This window comes from Chionomys nivalis, chromosome 6 (genome assembly GCF_950005125.1).
Source record: "Chionomys nivalis chromosome 6, mChiNiv1.1, whole genome shotgun sequence".
Classification (NCBI taxonomy): Eukaryota; Metazoa; Chordata; class Mammalia; order Rodentia; family Cricetidae; genus Chionomys; species Chionomys nivalis.
In genome coordinates, this window is record NC_080091.1 from 14,227,635 (window position 1) to 14,242,500 (window position 14,866).

The window sequence follows — 14,866 nt, forward strand, 5'->3', positions numbered from 1 at the left end:
TAGTTCAAAATATTCATACACTCAAAAGTAGAAGTTATAGTAAATAATTTCTTTATATTATTAGACTCCTCAGTAGCTTAGGTTCATAGCACCTTCAAAATCCTTTATAGACCACGTCTCTAGGTAGATGACAAAATGACTGGCCCTTTCTCTGCAGCTGCAAGTTATAGCCGTCAAGTAAGGAGCTGACCGTATTTGCTCTGTGACAAGTTTTTTAGATTTATTGCATGTAAGTTATCGGGATGACTCTTTTTATCATTTCCTTAAGAAATGGAATATGAGCTCAGTGGTGGTGACGCACGCCTTTAATCCCAGCACTTGGAGGCAGAGACAGGCGGATCTCTGTGAGTTTGAAGCCAGTCTGGTCTACAGAGCGAGTTCCAGCACGGGCTCCAAAGCTACAGAGAATCCCTGCCTCAAAAACCAAAAAGAAAAAGAAAAAAGAGATGGAATATGACCTTCAAATATAACTCCTATATTGCTTGAATGATTTTGTTGGGTATATATAGCTGTTATAATGAGGAGCAGAAGGAGAGAGAACATGAACAAGGAAGTCAGGACCATGAGGGGTGCACCCAACCACTGAGACAGTGGGGCCGATCTATTGGGAGCTCACCAAGGTCAGCTGGACTGCTACTGAAAAAAACATGGGATAAAACCGGACTCTCGGAATGTGGCGGACAATGAGAGCTGACGAGAGGCCAAGGAGAATGGCACAGGAACTTTCATCTGGCGATGGATCGAGAGAGAGACAGAGACCCAATTTGGATCAACCGTCTGAGCTCTTAAGGTCCAAATGAAGAGCAGAAGGAGGGAGAACATGAGCAAGGAAATCAGGACCACGAGGCGTGCACCCACCCACAGTGACAGTGGAACTGATCTATTGGGAGCTCTCCAAGGCCAGCTGGACTGGGACTGAATAAGCATGGGTTGAAACTGGACTCTCTGAACATGGCGGACAATGAAGGCTGATGAGAAGCCAAGGACAATGGCACTAGGTTTCGATCCTAATACATGAACTGGCTTTGTGGGAGCTTAGCCTGTTTTGATGCTCACCTTCCTGGGCCTGGATGGAAGTGGGAGGACCTTGGTCTTCCTGTAGGGCAGGGAATTTGGACTGCTCTTCAGTATCGAGAGGGAGGGGGAATGGACTGGGGGGAGGAGAAGAGGAGTGGGGATAGGGGAGGGGAGAGGGGGGAGGGGGCAATGTGTGGGAGGAGGGGAGGGAAATGGGAAACGGGGAGCAGTTGGAAATTTTAATTAAAAAAAAGAATAAAAAAAAATATATAATAAAAAAAAAAAAAAAAAAAAAGAACAAAGACAAATTCAACATGTGAGAAGAAAGAAAGAAATCATCAAGAGAACGTATGAGTGTCTTTTATCCTAACCCCCTCAGATAAAAAGTCTCAGACTGTGCTGTGCTGTGGACTTTCCCTTTGAGCCCTGTGTGCAGCCTGGAAGCTGGTTCTTTGGGGGCTGCGATACTTCTAAAAAAGATATACACTTTTGGAGCATAATGTTTTCAGGAACTGTCCTTGCTTTGTTTGGTTTTGGTTGTTTTTAATTTATAAATATAAAATTGGTCATTTAAATCTAAGAAGAAACATGTCTTTGTAAAGCAGAAGTCTTAAAAAATTGAACCTGCCCTTACAATCTAAGACAATACCATGACAAGCTGTGCTACACCTAAATAGAAAGACAAATAAGGGATTGGAGAGACTGCTCTATGGTTAAGAGCAATAGCTGCTCTAGCAGAGGCCCCACATTAGTCCCCAGCATCCATGTGGTGACTCACAGTTCCAGAGGACCTCATAGCCTCCTCTAGCCTCTGTGCACACAAGGCACACGCACAGTGCATAGATACACATGCAGGCAAAATACCCATACACATAAAATAGCAAGACTTTTTAAAGTAAAATAGGTATGAGTCACCTATTGGGTTTTTATTGCTGTGAAGAGACGCCATGACCACAGCAACTCTTATAAAGAAAACATTTAATTGGGGTGGCTCACTTCCAGTTCCAGAGGTTCAGTCCATTATCATCATGGTGGGGAGTAAGGTGGCATGCAGGCAGATGTGGTGCTGGAGTAGCTAAGAGTCCTGCATCTGACTCAGAGGCAACAGAAAGTCAATTGGCAGTCACACTGAGGAAAGCTTGAGCAAAACAGACCTCAAAGTCTGCCCCACAGTGGCACACTTCCTCCAGCAAGGCCACGGCTCCTAACAGTGCCACTCCTTTTGGGGCCATTTCCTTTCAAACCACCCCAATAGGCAGAGTGATTTCAAACACTGTTTCTATTTATTTATTTATTGGTTTTTCAAGACAAGGTTTCTCTGTTTCTTGTAGATCAGACTGGCCTGGAACTCACAGAGATCCGCCTGCCTCTGCCTCCCGAGTGCTGGGATTAAAGGTGTGCACCACCACCGCCTGGCCCGTTTCTATCTTTTAAGATTCATTTGTCTCAAGTTACTATAATTTTTTTATTTAATAGCAATGTAAAATCAATACTGAGGATAAATACCAAGTTTCTAAACAGGAAGGAGAATTATATCTTAAATTATTACAAGATAATTATTTCAGAATATAATGCATTTTTAGGGGAACACAATAATATGACAGTCAATTGTGTTTCTGTGCACTTATAGAAAAGAAGCTCCACTTGTGTGTGTGTGTTTGTGTGTGTGTGTGTGCTTGTGGAAGCCAGTGGGTAACGTCAGGTATCATTTCTCAAGCACTGCCCATCTTGTTTTGTTTTTCAATTTGTCTAGTTTTTTTTTGTATGTGTGGTGTTTTCTCTGCACGTGCCTGTGGACTGTCTCCACAGAGGATGATCCCGATGTCCTCTGGAAGAACAGCTTAATTTAAGTTGTTTCTCCAGTTTCCACACCCAGCTTCTTTCTTTCTTTTTCCTCTCCTCCCCTCTTCTCTCTCTCTCTGCTTTTTTTTAGTCTTTTTTTTTTTTTTTTTTTTTTTTTTTTGGGTTTTTCGAGACAGGGTTTCTCTGTAGCTTTGGAGCCTGTCCTGGAACTCCCTTTGTAGACCAGGCTGGCCTCGAACTCACAGAGATCCGCCTGCCTCTGCCTCCCGAGTGCTGGGATTAAAGGTGTGCGCCACCACCGCCCGGCCTGAATCTGTATTCTTAATTAGTAATATAATCCATAATTCACTCAACAAATTTCGAGAGTGGTACCCACCCACTCTACCAGACTGCTCTGTTATTGTATAATTACGGGAAACACCCCAGTGTGCCTTAGCCTCTCTGGGAAAACATGAACTGCTTCTGTCTATAAAGCAGATGTTAGAACTGACGTCACTTCAGGCTCAACAGAAGGACCAGGAGAAACAATGCACAGGAGCCGCAGCTCCTACTCAGCAGTGTCGATAATGGAAGACACGGGGGCTTTCAAACACATACATCACGAGTACAGATGATCAGATTCAACAATCATATATTCTTCTTCCTGAAAAATATGGCTTAAAGTTGCTGTTTCTGTCTGCTTTGCAACCTCTTTCTTTTTTTATATTGACTTATTTGTTTCTATAACTTCTCAAAATAGAGGGGAAAAAGAAGCCTGGGAATTGGGAGGTGCCAGGACTGCAGGGACCTTAAACTCACCGCACTGGCACTCACAGTCAGAGGTCTGCTCACTGCTCTGGGGTCGGCTACTACTCACAATTCTCTCAGTATCAAAATTCTGAAATTAGCGTCATTTCTGTAATACTTCATTTATAATTATGATAATACATTGTTATACATATATTATATATGAAAATTTCAGTTATTTTAAAAATTCTTTATGTAATATGGTCTATCATATGAAGTAAATTTGTCATTAATATTACATATTTCTAGTAATAGCCACACATTAAATGTTTCCTTTGAGAAAATGCATAATGCATATCATAAAATTCAATTACACTATCTTAGTTTCATGTAAACTTACAAAAGAAATCTCCTATCAGTGTGTATAAAATACTTCATAAGCTTAGTTTCAAACACAGCCAGCTGCTATGAAAGACATCAGAGTTAACCTGTATGGAAGTAAGCAGGCGTTTTACTCACCAAAGGTGAAGTCCTTTAACTGTTGAATCTGTTCCACAGCCTCATGAATCTGACCCTGTTTACACAGGCAAAGAAGAGCTTTCTTGTGTAAACCACATTCGTTGTAGATAATCTGAGCTAAAGCCAAGCAGTTAGGCTTGTGGTATGTGTTCTGCTCCCCATAAGCAAAAACAATATCCCCAGCCTTCTCAGAAAATGTCAGCCTGAAGCAAGCAGATCATCAAGGCACATGTCAGGGAATTCTTGATGCATGGCTGAGACTGAAATATCTGAATATTCAGGACTCTAAGAATGGATTATAAATAACCTATAAGCAACTGATGATGAGGTAGAAATTAAACACATTTGAGATTGGCAAAACCAAAAGAAATCAGCACTTACTAATTTGGAAAGGTATTTTGGTAAAATTGAGATCAAATTTGTTAAGGTCTGTAAGCAAGACTTAAACTCTCCTGCAAAGACTAACAGAATTAAAATTGGCAGGTAAAGGCCAGGCAGTGGTGGCACATGCCTTTAATCCCAGCACTCAGGAAGCAGAGGCAGGTGGATCTCCACGAGTTCAAGGCCAGCCTGGTCTACTTGGTCTACAGAGTGAGTTCCAGGACAGGTTCCAAAGTTACAGAGAAACCCTGTCTTGGAAAACAAAAATAACTAACTAACTAAATAAATGAATAAATGATTGCCAGGTAAGCAAAGTCTTCATGCAACTGGGGACGGGGGGGGGGGAGGGGGTCTCCGTGCTTTCATAAGTTACCCAAAGTCTGTCTAGATTCTGCAGAGTATACTATAAATTTATTAGATGTTAGATAGTGGGAAAAATTTTGGCTCATAATTAGATTTGCAAGTATTTGTACTAAGAGGAAAACTCCATTTCCACATCATATCCTGTTTTCCTGAAGTCCTCATGTCCTCCACCCCAACATTCATCTCTAAAGTATGTCAGCACCATTAGTTTTCGCGCTCTAGATAATAAGAAGGAAAGTGTGGGGAGCAATGCGCTATCCATTAGGAGAAACTGAGGAAGCAGTTCTTTTCCAACAGTTGGACTGCATCACTTCATTGGCTACAATGTTTTAAAGTGAACCAGCCATCTGTGCTATCACAGGAGCGCTACCTGGAAACCCCCAGCATAAGCCAGAAGAACATCTGGGCACGACCAGAAAAGTCCCTTCTAATTAGTGCTCACAAGGGATTGTGCTTTAGTCATATATTTTAACTAATGGCTGCAAAACAGCAGGGCTCACATAATACTGGTAGTGTTTGTATACTTCTAACAACATGCCAGTAACATTAAAATGAAATCCTGATACCTCTACAAAATGTCTTGTGATTCAACATGCTAAAAAAAAAAAAGGACTCTGTATTTATTTGGGTAGAGAGTGGAGGGTAGTTCAAGAATCAGAAAACTCACTTTTTCTTTATAAACCAGCCAAGTTGATAGATAAGAAAGGCTTTGTCTGCGGAGTGCGCTAAGGCTTTGCTGTCCTCTGGCTGTACTCATTTAGTAGGAAGCCCAGTCTCCTTCCCACCCACCCATCCCAGGCTCTGGTTCTAGCGAGGCAAGCCCACAGACACTAGCACAAAGCTGCCAGTCTGTAGGAGACCTGACTTCAAGAGGCTGCCACCTGCTGGCTTAAGTGTTCTTCAAAACTTCTCATGGTAACCATGGCCCATGTTCTTCCTCAATACATATTGTCTCCTATGTTATTTTACGTGGGTCTATAGCTTGTGTAGAATCAGGTTCCTCGTCTTTTCCTTCCCAAGAAGTGTGCTACTGACCAACCCTTCTGTGTCCATGACACTCAACTTCCACCTGCTATTAAGTTCCATGCTTTATCTTGTGAGCTTCACTGAAGTGACTGTTAGTCTGAGCTCTTTGTGTCTGGGCCTTCACAGACACTTTCTAATTAATTTCAACAGGGAACTGAAGTAAATTCTAAAACTCAGCATTTATATCAAAGCATTAGCTGGATGTAGTGTGACAAGCCTATAATCCCAGCAGGTAGGAGACTACGGCAGAGGGATTAGACCTGGAGGCCAGTCTAGGCTACACTGGGAAACTCTTGTCCACAAAAAACAAACTTTTCTAAGTCAGAGAAAAACAACCATATTAATCATATGTCAAAATTAAGTTAGCAGGGGGCTGGAGAGATGGCTCAGTGGTTAAGAGCATTGCCTACTCTTCCAAAGGTCCTGAGTTCAATTCCCGGCAACCACGTGGTGGCTCACAATCATCTGTAAAGAGGTCTGGTGCCCTCTTCTGGCCTGCAGACATACACATGGACAGAATATTGTATACATAATAAATAAATAAATACATACATACATACATACATACATACATACATACATACCAAAAAAAATTAAGTTAGCAGCTTAAAATTGCTTACTTTTCCTGGGTGATCCAATGGGTAACTAAATCAAGCCGTTTTTCAGACAGTCCACATTTGATTCCCTCCACGGTTAGGTCAGCATTAATAGGGCGTTTGAAGGCCTGACTCGTGCTAAATATAGCCTCAAAAAACAAGAGTAATGGGAGAGGTTTTCCTCTAATTTTTCCAACAGCTACAAAAAGAAAAAAAAAGAAGTTTGAGTCAAATACATTAGGAATTAGTTTGCCTTTTCTTATTTCATATTACTACTTTAATTTCTTTACATTTTCTAACCCTTTAACAATGGATGCAGAATACAGTTTATATTTTATAACAGTATCATTATATATCGCTATGTATCACTATAAACCACCATGTACCACTTTATACCACTATATATCACTATTATCATCACTATGTAGGCCACATGAGGATGGAGGCAGAGACTGTAGTGATTTACCTGCAAGTCAAAGGATGCCAAAGTTGCTGAAAGCTACCAGCAGCTTAGACACTTCCCCGTTCATGGAAGGCAGTGCATGCCTGTAATCTAGACAACTATCTGTGGCTGCAGAGGCCACAGACCTTCAAGGAGAACCTCCTACAGCTATTTTCATAAGCCAATAGGACTTCCTACTGTATTCTAAATACTTATCTATCAGATAAGTGTAGCTCTCACCCCTCATCAAAGAAGCTTCATTTTTGCAGCAAATGGAGATTATTACAGAGATCTACAACTGGTCAAAATGCAGAGAAAAGAGACTGAGGTGCCTGACCCCAAATGATACATCTACAGCGTAACCCTACAGGCCCAGGAAAATCACAGAAGAGGGCACAGAAAGATCATAAGAACCAGAGGCCCAGGACTCTCTGCTGATACTGTTTTCTAGATATTACAAGGAAGCTGCACCCATGGAATCTTAACAATATGATTGCCTAAAAAAGACCTGGCAGGGGTGGCACATGCCTTTAATACCAGCACTCAGAAGGCAGAGGCAAATGGATTTCTGTGAGTTCAAGGCCAGCATGGTCTACAAAGCGAGACTGAAGTCAGCCAGGGATATACAGAGAAGCCCTGTCTTGAAAACTACAAAAAAAAAAAAAAAGACTTGCATAATGACAACACCAGTTGTCATGCCAATATGATGGATGCCACCCGTAGATGAAGAGCTAGAGAGGATCAGTGGCTGCTGAGGGAGGGAGGATCAGCTTTCACATGGGATGAGCTGGCTCCGTGATAGGTTATCTAAACCCAACATATGAGCAACACTAGATGGGCTCAGTAGGGTGTGTGTGTGTGTGTGTGTGTATGTGTGTGTGTGTGTGTGTATGAAATAATGATTAAAGAAGAGGTTACCCAGTAGTGGAGGTGCACTTAGGAGGCAGAGGCAGGTGCATCTCTGTGAGTTGGAGGCCAGCCTGGTTTACAGAGCAAGTTCCAGGACAGCCAAGGCTACACAAAGAAACCCAGTCTTTTGTTTTGTTTTGTTTTGTTTTGTTTCGAGACAGGGTTTCTCTGTAGTTACGGAGCCTGGCCTGGAACTAGCTCTTGTAGACTAGGCTGGCCTCGAATTCACAAAGATCCGCCTGTCTCTGCCTCCTGAGTGCTGGGATTAAAGGTGTGCGCCACCACCGCCCGGCAAGAAACCCAGTCTTAAAAGACAAAACAAAACAAAAAAAGGAAAGTTCATGAATTTGAGAGGAAGTGGGGGACATGAGAGGAGTAGGAGAGAAAGAATGTGGAGTGGAAAGGATATACAGTATTCATGTGTGACATTCTCAACAAAAACAATTAAACTAAGAAGCCAGCTGAAGCAATACCTCCTGATTTAATAAAAGTGTCTAGTAAAGACAGACTCTAAAGAGCAAAGACTGAAGCAGTCAACAATTAACCACACGCAGATATTACTACATCCATTGAGTAAGGCCTTCCGTGCCCCTAACAATGGCACTCTACCACTTAGAATAAGGGAAGTAAAGAATAAAGAAATAAACTCAGGTCCTCAGCCTGGGGTTTTGCAGTATTAGGAACTGGGCCAGTGCCTCCCACGTGCGATCGGAGTTACACCTCCAGCTCTTTTAAATTTGGAGATAAGAGTCATACAAGTTGCTGGGGCTGGCCTTGGACCAGTGATTCTCTGCCTGATTTACAGCCAGCACTTATCTGTTTTTATTCTAGTAGGATACTGTTTATTACTGTAGTTTCATAATTTTAAATTAGGATGCATTAATATCTCCAACTCTCTCTTCTCTCAGTATTGATGTGGGTACTTGAGACTTTATGCTTCTGTACAAATTTTAGAATTCTTTTTAAATTTTGTGAAAAAATATTGGATTATAGATATATATTGAATTGCTATATTGCTTTTATTCTTGGTGTTTCAACAATATCTAATCTTTCAGTCCACAAGCAGAAGGTATCTTTCCATTTATTTGTATTTTCCTCAATTATTTAGAATTCAAATTTGGGGTTTAGAAACTAAAATTCCATGAAGGGTACCAGGTTTTAAGGGTTTTTGGTGGCCTGGGGTGGATTCTCTCCCCTCATTTTAAGTTGGTCAGCATAGATAAATAGGAGTGGGCTGACTGGTATGCAGCCCATGTCCAGGGCCTGGCTGGGACATGACCTGGAGGTAGGTCAGATGGAAGGGTGGGAGGGGGTTACTTTTGGAGATATTCTACTTGTTTATTTATGGCCTCCTCCCTGGATGTCTGCTTGTCACGGTACTATTAGAGTTTCATATTCCCTGAGAGTGAGACCCTGTACCCCAAATAATAATAATAATAATGATAATAATATAATATTTACTGCATGTTCTATTTATAGAAAAAAACCTAGCTATGGCTACTGAAAGCAAATTAGTGGTTTCGTGGAGTCTGGGACTGTGGACAGTAGTTGGTGTGAGGAATGGGAAGACGAAGACTGTCAATGGGCATGAGCGGGCTCTGTGGTGATGATGTCATGGGTATGTCCATATGACAATGCCATGGGCAAGTACATATGTCAATCTTGGCAATTATGCACTCTCTATATAGATTTTGGGCTGCGGGATATCTCAGTGGGAGAGTACTTACCTCGCTGTATGAAGCCTTGTGTTTCACACTTAGTATCACGATCCCACAATGTATGATTTATTTTGTGCATGTCAATTGACCACACACACACAAAAAAGCTTTTTTTAAAAAAATATGGAGGGGCTGGAGAGATGGCTCAGCGGTTAAGAGCACTGACTGCTCTTCTCAAGGACCCGGGTTCAATTCCCAGCACCCACATGGCAGCTCACAACTGTCTGAAAATCCAGTTCCAGGGGATCTGACACCTTCACACCAATGCTCATAAAATAAAGTTAAATAAACCATAAAAATTAAAAAAAAATATGGAGTTGGCTGGGCCTTTAATCCCAGCACTTGGGAAGCAGAGGCAGTCAGATCTTTGAGTTCCAGGCCAGCCTGGTCTACAGAGTGAGTTCCAGAACATCCAGGACTATTAAATAGAGAAACCCTGTCTCAAAAAACAAAAAAAGAGCCAGGCAGTGGTGGTGCACACCTTTAATCCCAGCATTTGGGAGGCAGAGACAGGCGGATCTCTGTGAGTTCGAGGCCAGCCTGGTCTATAAGAGCTAGTTCCAGGACAGGCTCCAAAACTAGAGAGAAACCCTGTCTCAAAAGACCAAAAAAAAAAAAAAAAAAAAGATATGAAGTAAACTTGACAAAAATATATATTATATTTAAAAATCCTTTTTGGGGGGGTGTTTGGGGGGGGTGTTGAGACAGGGTTTCTCTGTGTAACAGGCCTGGCTGTCCTGGAACCAGCTCCTATAGACCAGGCTGGCCTCGAACTCACAGAGATCCACCTGTCTCTGCCTCCCAAGTGCTGGGATTAAAGGCGTGCGCCACCACCGCCCAGCAATAATATAACATCTTGATGGTTAATATATTAATATTCATATTTTTCTGTATATTAAATTTTTAATAATTTAATCTATAAAATTGAATTAAACCCCTACTATTACAGCTAAGGAAGCAGTAAATAATAAAGGGGAGGGTAATGAAGGACTAGCCTCTCATTAATGTCAGGAGCCGTGTCCCCCCAAAATTTACAGGAAGCACCGCCGTGAGGAGTTTTTGCAGAGGGCTTCACTTCTCAATTGTATTGAGAATAGTCTTATTGACCAAGCCTATCTCACACCCAAATTAACTGTTAATAGAGAGCTATCTGTTAGCAGAACCTGCCTCACATTCCAAACTATCTAGACAACTAGGTGTGTCACCTTGTGACTTCCCGACCGAGGAATCGTGACCCGACCCATCGTAACCTCTCAGACTCCGTGGACCACGTGGCAAGATCCCGTGCCCCAGCCCCCCAAGCTATTCAGGGGCTATATAAGCTGTAACCATGACCCTAATAAACTGAGGCTTCGACAAATCTGCCTAGCCTCCTTCCTTCTCATCAGCCTATGCCTTTCAGGTGGTGCCTCTCCGTGACCCTGGAATAACTGGCCAGCCAGGCGGGTTACAAACCCTAGACAGAGTAACCCGTCGAGGCGGCTACACATTAATATTATTTTCACTCTATTAAGAGAAAGTAAAGTATAATTTACATATGTATTTCAGAAAGATTTGCTTACCCTTAAATTTATTCATTGTACCAATATTTTGAAGAATTCTTCTTGGACTGTTTGCTGCAAAACAAGCTGCCTTCTCATATTCGCCAAGGGAGATTAATTCATTGAACCTACAGCCATTGCATTTCAAAACACATTACAATGATACACAAAAACCAAATATTAGAAACTAAGTACAGTGGTAGAGTGAAAACAAAGTAAAGCAATAAGTTATAACTAGGCTTAGCCACGCAGGAGGATGTCAGTTCTTCTCTGAGTTCTAGAGTTTGACTGTTTGTCTCAGGGTTAAATTCTCACCTTCTCAGTAACTTTGTACCTCACCCTGCACCTTGTCCCCACAGGCCTCACATAGAAACCAGGAAGGAAGAACACAAGAGCTATCTGCTTAGAAACTCAGCCTGGGAAATAACAACACAGATGCAGCCCGGCGGGAGTACCAGGAGGAGTTCAGAAGCCAGTCCTGCTGTCACCAGAGATGATAGCTCAGGAAGCCTTTACTCTTCCTCTCCGCACAGCAAAGGTCCCACACTAGCCGTCCGGGAAAGAGAAGTCATATGGAGTTGCAAAGGGAAGTTGAACACAGTGGAAAGACACCAGAGAAACAGGCAAATGCATAATAAGACTTGGAATCTTGGGGACATTGTGGTCACGCCTTTAATCACGGTATTCGGGAGGCAGAAGCAGGCAGATCTCTGTGAGCTCGAGGTCAGCCTGGTGTACAGAGTGAGTTCTAGGTGCACCAGGGCTACACAGAGAAACTCTGTCTCAAAAAACCAAAAACCAAAACCAAACCAAACCAAACAAGACTCAGAATTTCAACAAAAGTGTTCCTCGCATCTGAAAACCTGGGAAGTACTAAGAACAGTCACAGTAGCTGGAGTCAGCTGGGAAAGGGCGTGGTCCGTGAAGTGTTTGCCTCTGCGCCCCCAGCACACTGGCACAGCAAGGTGCTTCTCATCCCCCTGCTGACAGGGCAGAGGATCCGCCAGGGCTTGGTGAAGCTTGCTGACCTGAGCTGACCTTAGCGACCCACGCAAAGGTGGATGGAAAGACCTGACTCCACAAAGCTGTCCTGGGACCCTCACATGAGTGCAGTGGTATGTGCATGTGCACACCCACGGTAATAATAATAAGTGAGTAAATAAATAAGATGGAGAAGCAATTAAAGAATGGCACTTGATACTGATTTCCGGCCTCTGTTCTCGTGCACCTAGTCACCCGTGCATGCACATACAAACACAAGTCACAAAAATTAAAAATTATATTAATTTTTGGAAAGATAGCTCAATGGTTAAAAACACATACTGTTCTTGCAGAAGACCTGTTTGACTCCCAGCATCCACACTGGGTGACTCATAAGCACCTGTAACTCCAGATCTAGGGGATCTGACTCCTCTGGCATCTGTGGGCACTGAAATTCATGAGCACAAACTCATGTATGTACACATACTTACAAAGAACAGATATTTGAAAAATGATATTAAATTAAAAATCTTGGTAGACTCAGGAAAATCTATAGTTAAAAAAAACAACAGAGTTGTTGGTGCTCCAACCTTTGAATCATCTTTATCCACTTCTTTCTACCACAACAATAAACAAATCAACAAGTGGAAACTGCTTAACATTTATCATTATGGATATTAAATATGCCACTTTCATTACCCTGATAGCTTGTAAATTAACCTTAGAATAGCTTGCACCTATCTCAGATATAGAACATGCATTAGTTCACTGCTGTCTGGTGTTGGCTGTGGATATACCACTCCAGCCGCTTCAGGTCCCTCGCTCCTTGACCTGACGGCAGTGATGGTCTGGAACCTGGAATCATGCAAGACATTTCTAAATCTCCCACTAGTGCACGGGTCAGACTGGCTCAGCAGGTTAAGGTGCTTCCACTATGCCTGACAACCTGAGTTCCATTCCCAGGACCCACGTGGTAGAAAGACCAAACTCTCCTACCGGCTGTCCTCTGACTGCTAGGGCCCCTACCTACCCCCCACAAAATAACAAATAAAGTGTAATTAAAAATAAGCCAGGTGGTGGTGGCACCCGCCTTTAATCCCAGCACTTGGGAGGGAGGGCAGAGGCAGGCGGGTCTCTGTGAGTTCAAGGCCAGCCTGGTCTATGAGAGCTAGTTCCAGGACAGCCAGAACTGTTTCAGAGAAACCCTGTCTCAGGAAACAAAAACAAAAATTAATTATTAATTAAAAAATATTATATATAGTAAGAAGTAACCTAATATATCATAGAATAAAAATTACAAAAAGAGATTACACTAGCTACAGTAATCTAAAATTATCTGATAAATTCATAGATTTTTATAAAAATCTATGAAAAAAAGAAAATTCTAGCTTTTTTCTAATTTGTCAAATGCAACAGAAATTTTTTTCTCCCCCCCCCCCCACAGTTTGCCCTCCCTCCACCCACCTCCTGTCTACTCCTCCCCCTTCACTCCTCCTCCAGGAACAGAATTTTTAAATTACAAAAGACAAACCTACAAGCCACAGGTCAGGAGGTGGGCCGGAGGATCAGTAGTTTAAGGTCATCCCCACTGAGGTGGGGTTGTTAGATGGTATCTCAAAACAAACAGGCCCAACTCAGGAGGCAGAGGCAGAACTCTGTGAGTTCAAGGTCAGCCTGGTCTACTGAGTGAGTACCAGGAAAGGCTCCAAAGCTACTCAGAGAAACCCTGTCTTGAAAAACCAAAAACCAAAACAAGCCAATAAATAAATAAATAAATGCAACAACAAAAAACCCACCCCAAACAAACAAACAAACAAACAAACCCAAAATACAAATGATATTTGCCTTTCGATGTAGTAAAGAATAATTATAGCTTCTTTCGTTTTGCTTGGGTCATCTTCAAACAGCTCATCAACAATGCTTTCATCACCTAAACAGTGAAAGGACAATCTGTAATGGTGAGCTAGGCTATTTTACTGCTTTGGTTTCAACATCAACCCTTTCCTAAAGGGGGTCACTTCTCTCCCTGCCCTCATTCTCAGGAATACCCTCAGGCTTGTTTCTCTCTCTCTCTCTCTCTCTCTCTCTCTCTCTCTCTCCTGCATGTCTGTGTGTGAGTGTCAGATCCCCTGGAACTGGAGTAAACTGTTTGCGGCACTGTGGGTGCTGGAAACTGAACCCTGGTCCTGTGGGAAAGCAGTCAGCGTTCTTCCCCACTGAGCTATCCCCAGCCCCAGGTCTCTCTTTGCCTTACCACGTCTACTCTTTCATCAATCATCTGTCAGGTGCTGAAGGAAGAAACCCACAGGGTAGGAGAGAGCTAGAGGAGGTAGTGTATTTTAAAACTCAGCCTAGAAACCCTTTAATGCTGGGGGAGCGCCTTCTACTGCTTATGCTGATGTAGGAGACAGATAACTACCGAAGACTGCTTTGGTTTTCTGAATTTTCTCCAAGACATCTTCAAATGGGATTCTCATGTTATGCTTCAGCCATGAAGTAAGTGTGTGTGAAATAACCTGCAGTCTTTGATGGCTGTAAAAGAAGAGCATCAACAACACCCTGAGCTAGGACCACACAGCAGAAGGTGAGAGGAAACCTAAGCTAACTCATGTTCATACCGAAACTGCAGGTCTTTGTTCAGACTTTCGGCTAAATCTCGGCGTTTCAGTAACACAATCATTTCCTCATCCAGGTCAGCCTTCTTTTGGGCTGGTACATACTCTGTTGACATATCTTGCTTACACTTCATATATCTATCTTCAAGATGCTGCTTATATTTATTGAGAGCATCCAGATTGACAGAATCTTGAAGAGTCATCCCTAGAGAAAAAACAAACAGGAGTG

General features: G+C 42.4%; 1 protein-coding gene across 1 annotated transcript in view; it reads right to left on the reverse strand.

Moving 5' to 3' along the window:
* The window catches only part of Clhc1 (clathrin heavy chain linker domain containing 1), a 35,925-nt gene that overhangs the window by 8,068 nt on the left and 12,991 nt on the right, over positions 1–14,866 (reverse strand). Inside the window, exons 5-10 of the mRNA XM_057771905.1 lie at positions 14,641–14,842; positions 14,442–14,554; positions 13,868–13,952; positions 11,063–11,169; positions 6,456–6,630; positions 4,066–4,268 (exon numbers count right to left, since the gene is read on the reverse strand). Coding sequence (XP_057627888.1) covers positions 4,066–4,268; positions 6,456–6,630; positions 11,063–11,169; positions 13,868–13,952; positions 14,442–14,554; positions 14,641–14,842 — 885 coding nt within the window. The remainder of the gene's footprint in view (positions 1–4,065; positions 4,269–6,455; positions 6,631–11,062; positions 11,170–13,867; positions 13,953–14,441; positions 14,555–14,640; positions 14,843–14,866) is intronic.